At 43.0% G+C, this 12,047-nt stretch overlaps 1 protein-coding gene across 2 annotated transcripts in view; it reads left to right on the plus strand.

Annotated features, from left to right (window-relative positions):
- Positions 1 to 4,556: 4,556 nt before the first annotated feature.
- The window catches only part of PCSK2 (proprotein convertase subtilisin/kexin type 2), a 195,296-nt gene continuing 187,805 nt past the window's right edge, over positions 4,557 to 12,047 (plus strand). For both annotated transcript variants that reach the window (XM_077812028.1, XM_077812029.1), the window contains exon 1: positions 4,557 to 4,736. In XM_077812028.1, coding sequence (XP_077668154.1) covers positions 4,557 to 4,736 — 180 coding nt within the window. The remainder of the gene's footprint in view (positions 4,737 to 12,047) is intronic.

A 12,047-nucleotide genomic window follows, 5' to 3' on the forward strand; every position in this document is an offset into this window, starting at 1 on the left:
AGATCACCTCTGTACCTGGAATTGTACGGGCATCTTTCGATTCACTACTACTGCACTTAGCACAATGGAGCCTTGACCCTTGTAGGCTTCCAGAAATTACTGCAATGTAAATGCCTGATAGCAGAATTTGTTGGACCCGTATCAGTCTATGCTTCAGTCAATACACAGCTCTGCAACAGTATTTAAGGGGCTTGCATGAACCTTAAGATATTGGCTGTTTCTGGGTCAAATTCTCTCTTTTTAAATTTGTTCTTTTAGGATAAGCACAAAAGAGAAAGATGGGGGAGGGGGACAATGGCTGTCATTTTTTAATGATGGATGTGGTGGATGTGATGAGTAGCACTGATAGAAGCCAGAGAGAACCTGCCCCCACTAAGTGAAGGCAGATAGAATGAAGAGTCTCTGGCCCAAGAGTGGAAGAGACTAGTAGATACTTACTGGTCTTTCTCTTTGAGGAAAATAACCTTGGCTAAGATGTGGTACTTAGGGTATAATAGGGGCATTTGTTGGAAACCTAGCCTGTTTGTTATGGCATTGCTTTGAAGTGATGTTTGATCCTATCATTACTTGAAGTAGTCACAGCATAAGTTTTCCTCCGTGGTCTCCCACTCCCTAGGTATTTTCCAAAGCCCTATTTTATTTTATTTTATTTACATGTTCTGGCTCTGGGGAAACCTTTTCCCAGGAACCCGCTCCAGTGTCCCTGTGTACATAGTAGGGTCATGGCTATATGTCCTAGCACTTAGCCTTTGAAGAGAAACTATTTTTCTCACTCCCTTCCTTTATAACTTCTAACATGAATGTCCAACTTTCTAAAATGAAGCAATGCCATCTCAAGCCATTAATTGCTAAAATGCACTTGACTCCTTCATTTCAAATCTCCCCATAACCCCTTGTTTTTCCCTATATCTGTTGCTACAAATCCAGGTATTATCTTTGATGCTGCTTCAGATTCCAGTGAGAAATACAGTTATATTCTCATTTGGCAACTTCCAAAAAAAAAAAAAATTTCCAAGGGAGACCCAAGCTTATTCAAAATGATGCTCGGATGATGATTCATTCTTTCATAACCATGCAATTGGATTATTGTAATGTTCTGTTTTCAGCTTTTCAAAATGCCACTGCTCACATGCTTACTAGCACTATTAGAGATTTAAGCAATTTAAATCTTGTTCTCAGAGAACTCCACTGGCTTCCATGCAGAGGAAAAGCATTTACAATTCGCCTTGACATATTGGGACTTCTTTGGCATAGTACCATCCAATTCTGTTGCCCCCAATCCCTAAACTAATGTTTGCATTTTGTTGTCCATGTATTAATTCCAGATTCTTTTTGTAAGAAAAATGAAGAGAATTTAATTGTTGGGGTAGGAAATGGATTGGCTATCCCGGGTTTGTCTGTAGAGGAAGTATAGGAGGACAATGGCAGTACACATTTATCAGAGTGCCTCACCAATTTGCCCTGCCAATGGAGTAGTTCAGTTGCCATGTCCATTCATTTATAGCATCTTAACTTGAACTGCCAGTTATGGTAGTTTTAAGCTATAGAAACTGATCCACTGGGTTCTAGACTGAGATCACAGACTCATAACTACTATTTTTCTTTAACTGGACCTATTTAATGGAATTTTCCCTGCCTGAGGTTACACAGCAAGCCCCAGATCTACAACCTAAATATCTTTTGAGGATCTGGGCCCAGGTCAGTCCTAGAGCTGGGAATTGAACCCAGGTATCCTGAGTCTAAGTCCAGTGCCTTAATCACAAAGCTCGCTACCTCCTTGCTCTTTTCCTTCATCCCTTTTTCTGTCTAATGTCCCTCCCTTTTTGTTCTGCCTCACCTCAAGCAGTTGGCAAACTTTCTAAGGCAACCAGAAATGGCAGGAAGCCCTGTTCCCTTGCTCCTGACTATAGACCTGAACAGTTTTTTTGTTATTGATGCTCCACCTTATATATGGCAGCAGCAAAGTGGAAAGCATCGATCAGAGGGATGGTTTTAGAGGGCAGGGACTCTTCTAAACACTTTTATAGGGAAGTTGGGCTTCTATGAGGCAGGTAGATCCTAGAAATCTCCCCTTCTGTCCCTGAGAAACTTTGTGCAGAAGTCACTACAGTCCTTGCTTCCTCTCTGGCAAGCTCTAATTAGTGCTGTTCATCCTGTAATTTCATGAGCACCAAAATTCCCCAGGAACACATCAAATGCTTTAGTAGTGTGTTTAAAAAAAAAAAAAAAAAAAGGCATTTTGCAATGGGAGTGTCAGCAGATCAATTAAAAAAAAAACTTGGATTTTTTTAATAGTGTATATTATTTTCAGTAAATACTTGCTCTTTGAACAGGCATCTAAAAACCTGCAATCCATTGACATAATCTCTTTAATAGGTTGAGAGATTGCTTTTCTCCCTGATATTCCATTTGTAATGCATAGCTTTTTTTAGCGTTAGTAATTCATTTTAAAGCTTTCAGTTTGGTTTTAATGTGTTTTGGATCAGGCCCCAAGTTTCATTTTTCTTCTGCCTGCGTAGGGGATTTTCATGCAGAGGAAGGAAATCAATAATTTGTCACAATACATCAGCTCCCATTTGGTTTTGGAGTGTCTATTCTATAACTGTGGTTATCTGTTCCTTCCTTCTTTTGAGAGTATTTTAGGATAATGAAAATAAGACAACCCATATACCTTTTAATCTTTACTGTTTTACAACTTCTTTTATGCAAATTGTTTTAATCTTTTCTCTATTTTAACCATTTGTAAAATGGATTACCACAAGTCTACTGCTCTATTTATTTCAAAATTAATAACCACTTGGCACACACTCTCTAACAACACAATGGTTACATCTCAAAGGAGTGTATTTTTTTCTGTTCCTCAGGGAATGTTGCTTCCTTTTTAAAATAGGATGGGGCAACTGAAGGAGTTTCTTTCTGAGTGACACATTAATAAATACATTTGTGTAAACCTGCAGAAATCTAACTACCCTAGGATCCAGTCTCCTGTGTTATTTATTCCCATTGGAGTTTTGCAAATTGACTCTTTGCGGGCTTTTAAGGCTTATTGTCTAAAAAACTGAGTTTCCACCCCCTTTTAAAGCTATATCCCTTGTATGAAGCCCTGCTAGTGCATTGTGTGTCCCCCACCCTCATCCATGATTGCCTTATTTAAATGACAATATACATTCTTATAAATGTTTTGCCCATAAATTTAGCTCGGAATATCTTATTACCTGCTTACCACACTCAGAGGCTGCATGGATTGCTGCTTTGTTTCTCTTCCTCTCAGTGTGCTTTAAGAGTTTATTAGACGGAATGTACATCCAGGTAGGTCTCACACACACATAGTGTGATGAAACTTGGGTCACAAGAATACTTCTCATGACCCCACATGTATTTGCTTCCTTATGCAGCCACCCATAGAGGAAGCTGTATAAGTCCTTACTACTTTAACTGCCACTACAGCATTCATTTCTTTAAAAGATCTGAATGGGTTTAGCGTCGTTTTCCTCCCCACTGGCTTAGGAACGAAGGTTTTGTTTGTACGTTTCCCTGACACGGATTTATATTTCCCTCTGCACAGGGAACAACGTGGTCGGCTCTTGCATTTTCTGGGCTGCTCAGCTGCCCTCACCTAACGACTAAACGACACAAGCTCGAGTTCAGGCTGCGCAGTGGTGGACCTGGACCTCCTCCCTGGACCCAAGACACGGTCCTTGTAAACATAAACAATCCCTCTCTCATCATGGCAGGGGCGAGGGAAGCCAGGCTAGAGTCCTCTGGAGGGTCGCCAAATGCCCGTTCCCGGCGGGTCCCGGAGCCTTCTTTACCTACTTGATTTGTGCACTGTATCACAAAGCCTGGGGGACACTGGGACCAGAGCGGTTATGGGCGGGGGAAAGCCCGCGCCAGGAAGGCGGCAGCCCCGGTGCACTGATGCCAACATTTGGGACTGAAGCATGGGGTAAGGAGCATCTCCTGCCCGCCTGGCTCAGCACCGTCCCCGCAGGGAAACACGCCTTTCGCCCCCTGTGTAACGCCCCACAGGGGTAGCGCTGCTGCTGGTCCCAGCCCGTGCGTCTCCCCGGGCTTCTCCCCGCCTTGCCCCGAGAGATGGAGGAATTCTCCAGGGTGCTGAACCAGGCAGCAGCGGGAACCGCTCGCCCCGGGTTAGCGAGCCCTAGGCTGCGGGCGTGCGCGGAGGGGAGGGGAGGGAGGAGGGGGGGAGAGGAAAGCTCCCCCCCCCCCCAGCCTCCCGCGCACCTCCTCCCCGCACGTGATTGGCAGCGCTGCAATCTCACCTCAGCCCGGTTGGCGCTTTCCTGGAGCCGCCGCCGATACGAGCGGCGAGGAGGCGCTGACAGCGCAGATCTGCCCGCGAGCCCCCCGCGCGCAGACCCGCCCGCGGCCGCTCACCAGCCGCCCCGCCGACTTCCCGCGCCGCGCCAGCTGCCGAGGGAGCGCACCGGCTGAGGCGGCGCCTTCAGCAGCGCCCTGCTTAGCCTCCCTCCCAGCCCGGACCCCCCGCGGCGGCGGGCTGGTGGGTGTCCGCTCCCGCTCCCGCGGAGAGAGCCATGAAGGGGGGGCGCCTTACCCCGTGGACGACCGCTGGGCTCTTTTGGCTGGGTCTCCTTTTGTTGGCATCCGCTGAAATAGCCGTCTACACGAATCATTTTTGGGTGGAGCTGCACCGAGGGGGCGAGCCAGAAGCGAAGCAACTCGCGGCCGAATACGGCTTTAGTGGGGTCCGAAAGGTAAGAGCCGCGCTCCGTTTAATTGCTTCGACAGTTAAGGCCGTGGCGTGGTGCATTGTTTTGATAACCGCCGCTGCTGCACGTTGATGAGATCTCTGCACGCATTTTATAACACAGCAGGATACATCTGCAGACAGAGCCCCAAGGGCTGTGCGTGTCCCCCCTCCCGCAAATGTTGTCTAGTTAAAATGCCCTTCAATTTGGACTAAGGTCATGCTTGAACGTTGTGGGTCTATGCACCTGATAACTGATAGTTTTCAGAAAGAGAGCAGGCAATCATTTGTTTGAACACACCCCTCCATCAGCCCAGCTAGCAAGTTAATGTAAAGGAATGAAAACAAATAAGAGCTGTTTTAAAATTGCTCCTTACTTCCTGTGGTGTAACATATTGAAATAGTGGATGTGCAAAGATCCACTACAAGCTACTCATCAGTGGTGACACGATATGATTCAGATCAGTGCTTCTTGGACTAAAAACAAGGAGTTTCCCCGCATGGTTAGTTCAGTACCTACTAAATTGCTGTGTAAACATCCTCCAATTTAACTCTCATCCTGAAATAGTACTAAGCAATTTCTGGGACTGAACAAAAGAATGCATGGTGCACACCCATGCGCTTCCTAAAACCTGCATACAGTGATCACTAATTGAAATTGCTTAGAAACTGCACCTCTATAAAAGATTTAAAGGTAACTAACCGAAGGAGCTTACATAATTTACATGTGAGGTTTCACATTTGCTTTGACACTCAGAGCCAGGCTGACAGAGGCATCGATAGTCATGGTCTTCTCTAAGAGCAATGTGAGATTTTAGGACAAGAGAACTTGATAAAAGGTAATGCAGGATTGTACACAGTTATTTGACCTGGAGAACTTGAAGCACCTTTTTACATTGTTTTGTTTCTGGTTGCTGAGAAGTCAACCCAGGCAAACCCCAAACTGGCAATCTCTCCAGATCAAATATTAATTAAACCTAGATGTGGGTCCCTTAATCCAGGTTCACTGAATAATTAATAATAATTAATAATATCATTAATAAATAGATTAAACTAGGGAACAGGTTTGATTAAATGCTTGAGGTCAATACAACGGGAGCAGTCAGGGTAAGGATAAACTCCCAGATGTACACAGGGAGAGGAATTGAGTTAGCATTGCTGCTGCTACTCTGAAACCTGCTCTTTGGTGTTTTTGTTTTCCCAGTAGTTATGCAATAACAGCCTGATCCAACTTCCATTGTAATGAATGGGAGTCTGGTCATTAACGTCAGGGAGCGTTGGATCGGGCCCTTCCATTTAGATCAAAACCCATGTGTAGTTAGACTGCCTTCTCCAGAGCCACGCACTGCATCTGGGCAGTATTATGGCAGCTCCACTGAGGTTTCATTAGAGAAATGAAGGCAAAATAAATTACCACTTTGGCCTCATTCCAGCTCTGACTGATACTGCGTTGGTTGGTAGTACTGAAATCCTTGTTCTGTTAGGAACAGGAATTCATTGCTGGTGCCTTTTGGAAGTGATCTTATACCTGAGCTTCTGTATACTGCTCGGGTTTGTTGGATGGGACACTTTGGCATCAGTCTCCCCTGTTCTTCCCAGCCTGCTCCTTTGCCACCATGTCCTGGGACCTGTCACTGCTGGTGCTGACTAGTGAGGTTGGGGGTCTCTGGCAGTGCTTATTTTCACCTTTGCTTTTTTAATGTGTATATTCTTATGATCCGGGTGGGGGAAAATTCAGAGGAGAGAGAGAGAAGGAGGTGGGGAAGGGCCACTCTCCAGCAGCCTTGGGGTGAGAGTCCTGATCCTGTCTGAAATCCACAGCTGGGGTTGTGCAATTTCACACATCTCCTTTGCATATTAAGAATTTTCCCAGGTATATTAATTTTACATTAAGAACAAGCCTGGCTCCTATTCTTGTATCTTCTCACAACAGAGAGCCAAGGCAAAGTTCCTGGTCTCCTAAGGTGTCCAACAGAGCACCTGCTTTCCATAAAATCTATGCAGAGGGAGCTATATTCCATGAACATGCTTCTATTTGGGAATAAAACCTTCCAGGTAAAATGACAAAAGCGGTGCCAGGCCACCAGACTAGCCCACAGCAATGTGTGTGCACTTCCAGGAATGACACTCATAAACTATTCTGCTGTGGTTCACACGCTGCTCGGAGAGACTTCTAGGTTATATGATGTTATTCCCAACCAACCTGTGCCTTCTTTCACCCCCTCCATCCCCAACACTCTCTCTCTCTCTCTCCCTCTCTCAGCAGAGGAAATATCATTGCATTCTTTAAAACATGTTGCATTTATCAAGTTCTGCAGCAGAGGATAATACAAAGGAGGCTGATTACTATCTTCACTTAGACGGGGGAATCCTCACTATGTCTGGCACAGAGTTTGATAGCTCTGATTCAGTGCTCTGATCTCTGCTTCCTTTTGGCATGTGTCAGCTGCTCTGGTGCTTTTTCAGTATTTGTGAACTCAGGAGACTCTTATCCTTCATGTCTTCACTGGTCTTAGTGTCCTTTCAGACCTTGATTCTTCAAAGGCAACTTTAATGGGACTAAATCAGTGCAAAAAGTTAAAAGAGGGCATATGTAGTGTATGTTTATGCAGAATCAGGGCCTTCGGTTCTAAACTCTTCAGGGTAGGTACCTACAACTGTGGGTACTATATGAATAATAAACAGCCAATTATTTTAAATAGATCTTTTTATTGCAAACTTCTAAATTGTACAATGAAACATACAGAAAATACTAAAAATATTAAACCACAGATAGCACTGATCATGGTTACATCCTTCAACCACAAAGGTTGTTTTTGACAGTCTGATAAATTATTCACTCAAGCCAAATCCTGCCCTCTGTGCTGATGTTGAGTAGCACCTCACTCTGAAAGTAATCACATTTATTTTAATGGTGTTTCTTGCAGAGGAGGTGCTTCTCACCGGGAGTAAAGCTGGTAGAGTGTAACCCTCATTTGGTAATATACTTACTTGGTCTTATATCTGTCTCTTCACGGGCACAGAATACCATATATGTAAATATAGGAGAAATGTGGGAGAGGCTGTTTACCTTTTACATAATTCAGACAACAATTTTTTAAATAATTCAAGGTATTAGTTTCATAGAAGATTTTAAAAAATATCTGATTCAATGTATGCAGGGTTCTTTCATAACTGACACATGAGTTAATATAGCAGGTTGTTTAGCAGCAGATTTCCAGTAAAATGTAACTGAGAAATTTGTAATGAGGGCTAATATTACACATTTTAGCTGTTCTTTGATAGGCCAGACCCCCTTTGGGTAGGTCTACAATGCAAAAAAAAAAAAGTGTGTTCTTACCTTTGGTTAGCTAACCCTAGTTAACTAACTCAGGCTGAAATGGCAGTGAAGATGCAGCAACTTGGCTCTTAACTCTAGTCAGAAGTTTAAGTTCAAGCTTTGGATCCCTTTTGGGCTTTAACTCCAGCTCTGAATCTGAGTTAGTTATAGTCCATATTTGGGCACCTAAATAAGTTGCTTGATTTTTTTTCTCGTGCGCAGTGCCCAAGGACTTGAGTGGGAGATGCTTGGTGCTCAGCCCTCCTGAAATCAGGTGCCTAAATATAGATCTGGGACTCTGGCATTAGGCACGGATTCTTGAAAATCTTAACTTGAATTTATCTTATTTCAAATAATCCTAAACTCCCTTCTTTGCTTTAATTACATTTTAATGATGTATTTTGATTTGTAAGGTTGAGAGCTTTCCAGTTTATCTGCACCTTCCTAAAACAACTCTAAAATTCCTCATAAAATGGTCACTCTTATAAACTACATTCATTTCTTCACATTCCCACTCCTTCTAACCCTAAAACATGACATTTAAAAGTGAAAATGTTAAGATGGCTCTTTATTTGCTTTCGAACCCTTGAAGCACTCTTGCATCATGTTTTCACGCTTTTGTCCACAACCCTGAAGGCTAGGAAATGAAAGCTGAGCATCCAGAATCTGGGACTTGAAGAATAATACCAAATATTGTTAGACTCACGATAAAATTGTAAGACTTGGCAACTCTGCATTACGATACTTTGCACAGAAAAGACAGTTAAATTATATCATACCCCTGACTAGTCCATTATACAATCAATAAATTGTAGTTGAAAAAAAAGATTGTCACCAAATCTCTATCCACAATGAAGCAGGATTGTTCTATATTTCACATTTCCTAGTGTTCGTATTCTCTATTCAAGAAAATTAAACTTTGGTTTATTAAATGAAGCAATATTCACAAAATATCAATGTTTCCACAATAGAGCTTTTCTCAGTACAGATTACAGAAACAAAGGTCACCTAATCATTACAGATTTGTGTGCAGGTTTTTAAGTAAGATCAACTTCGTTTCACATTTTGTTTTCATTAGCTACATATCTCATAGTCATGAAAAATGCCATCATGTCTATATACTCCACCTTCACTCATCTTGCAGTGGTGAAATGCTTTGAACAATCAGTGGTCAGTGTCCTAAAAATCTCAAAACATTTTGTGTTTGCTGCTTCCAAACTGTGGGCCAAATCCTGCATTGGCTGAAAAGATGTAGAAGAGCTGTGCCAATGCAGAAAGCAAAGATACATACCTGAGCAGGCGATTGCTTTGCTCCCCATTTTGCTTAACACCAGCTGGCTTAGGTGCATGTCTTCATTTATTCCAACAAGTGCTCCACACAGTTTGGGGATTTGCTCTGAGTGCAAGGGTTCAAAAAAGAACTAGATAAATTCATGGAGGATAGACCCTTCAATGGCTATTTGCCAGGATGGGCTGGGATGGTGTCCCTAACCTTTGTTTGCCAGAAGCTGGGAATGGATGACAGGATGGATCACTTGATGATTACCTGTTCTGTTCATTTCTTCTGATGCACCTGAAATTGGGCACTGTCAGAAGACAAGATACTGGGCTAGATGGACCTGTGGTCTAACCCAGGATAGCTGTTCTTATGTTCTTATATTCAAGCAGCCCTGTCAATGACTACACTGCACTGCTTGTGGTACATCCCCTTTTCCCTCTTATGAGCTGCCGCACAAACTTGGGAAGCACAGAGTGTGGGCAGGAGTTTGTATGGTGTAGAAATCTAGATGAGTGGCAGACTGACAGATTTGCAGCTGTGGAAGCTCTTTACAATGGGCAAAATCCCTCCGCTCCCTGTTCCAAAGTGGTCAGGCTCCTTCTTCCTTCTCATTGGTACTGTTCTGTGTTTTTCTTTGAATAAAACCGTAATCCGAGGATTGTTCAGATACCTTTGTGTATACAGGCTTTGAATTGTTTTTAGCTCTGCTCCCACTTCACACCGAATGCTATAAAGATAGTTATCACAGTGGGCAGATCTGGATCAGCCCCTAAATCTTGAGAGAGGCTTTTCTGTGGATACATGCATCAATTATAATGCCAGAAAGGAACACTGGGATCATTTAGTCTGACCTCCTATACAGCACAGGCCACAGATCTTCTAGTAACTCCTGTTTAAACTAGCACATATCTGTTAGAAAAAACATCCAGTCTTGATTCAAAAATTGCCAGTGCTGGATAATCCACCACAACCATTTTAAAATGGTAGTGCTGGCTCATTACCTTCACTATTTAAAATGTGCCTTATTTCTACATTTAAGGTTCAGTCCTGTGTTTTTGTGCACTGAAAACACTCAGTGATTGAAATGGGGAATTTTGCGTGAGTAAGGAATGCAGGATTTGGCTCTTGAGAATTTCTTATCAATTTTACTCAAACATTTAGTGGCCTTTTTGGAGGTCAGCATTCAACCAGACTTTTACCTGAGCCTCTGTGCATGTACCTTCCTAATTTTTTGTGCACATACCTGTGTCTGCACTTTGCGGGTCAGCGCACCAGTGCCGAGTTTGCACACATTTAGAAAGTGCTCGTTTTGCCTAGGCAAAGTACAGATGTTAGAATGTTTACTATCATGGGAGCAGAGCTTTACTTCTATAAAATGCAGGTGAAAATATATGCAGTGCAAAAGGGGAGACTAGTCTTTGGAAATGTAGGCCTTTGTGTGTGCACCATAGATATGCATTGTTTTAAAATATAGGATCTGTTTCTGCTCGCATGGAAATCAGTGGGCTGAAAATCAGGCCTCAGACTTAAGCACACCCTATTAGGAGTTCAATAATCAATTTTAATGGCATCCTATAAGATTCATTCACACAAACATTCCTTCATTATGAAAATAGGAAAACCTCTCATTAAACTATAAACAGCTGCAGTCCTCTTTTACACAACCTTTTAAAATCCTGCTGTGCTTCTGGATCACTCTGCCACCATGTCAAGGTTCTTTCCCCACTCTGAACTCTAGGGTACAGATGTGGGGACCTGCATGAAAGACCCCCTAAGCTTATTCTTACCAGCTTAGGTTAAAACTTCCCCAAGATACAAACTTTGCCTTGTCCTTGAACCCTATGCTGCCACCACCAAACGTTTTACACGAAGACCATGGAAAGAGCCCTATTGGAGACGTCTTCCCCCAAAATATCCCCCCAAACCCTGCACCCCCTTTCCTGGGGAGGGCTTGATAAGAATCCTCACCAATTTGTGCAGGTGAACACAGACGCAAACCCATGGATCTTAAGAACAATGAAAAATCAATCAGGTTCTTAAAAAAAGAATTTTAATTAAAGGAAAGGTAAAAGAATCACCTCTGTAAAATCAGGATGGTAAATACCTTACAGGGTAATCAGATTCAAAACATAGAGAATCCCTCTAGGCAAAACCTTAAGTTACAAAGAGACACAAAAACAGGAATATACATTCCATCCAGCACAGTTTATTTTACCAGCCATTAAACGAAAGGAAATCTAATACATTTCTAGCTAGATTACTTACTAACTAACAGTTGTAAGGCTGCATTCCTGATATGTTCCCAGCAAAAGCATTACACGAAAAGCAACTGCTGCAACACTAGGTCCCAATCATTAGAATGCTCATTTACGAATTTACATATCATGGCCCCCAAAATTCCATTAAACTTCTCCACCAGGCCATTTGTTTGATGATGGTAAGGGGTGGCAACCAAGTGATTCACCCCATGAGCTTCCCAAAGGCTTTCCATAGTTCCTGCCAGGAAATTAGTTCCTGCATCTGTGAGGATGTCGGAGGGCCAACCTACCCTGTCAAAAATGTCCAATAGTTCCTGACACCCCTCGTTAGCCCTAGTGTTGCTTAGAGCTACTGCTTCCGGCCATTGGGTGGCAAAATCCATGAAAGTCAGTGTGTACTGCTTTCCTCTGGGTGTCTTTTTTGGAAAAGGACCCAGAATATCCACAGCTACTCGCTGAAAT

The sequence above is a fragment of the Eretmochelys imbricata genome, chromosome 3 (assembly GCF_965152235.1).
Source record: "Eretmochelys imbricata isolate rEreImb1 chromosome 3, rEreImb1.hap1, whole genome shotgun sequence".
In the NCBI taxonomy this organism is placed as follows: Eukaryota; Metazoa; Chordata; order Testudines; family Cheloniidae; genus Eretmochelys; species Eretmochelys imbricata.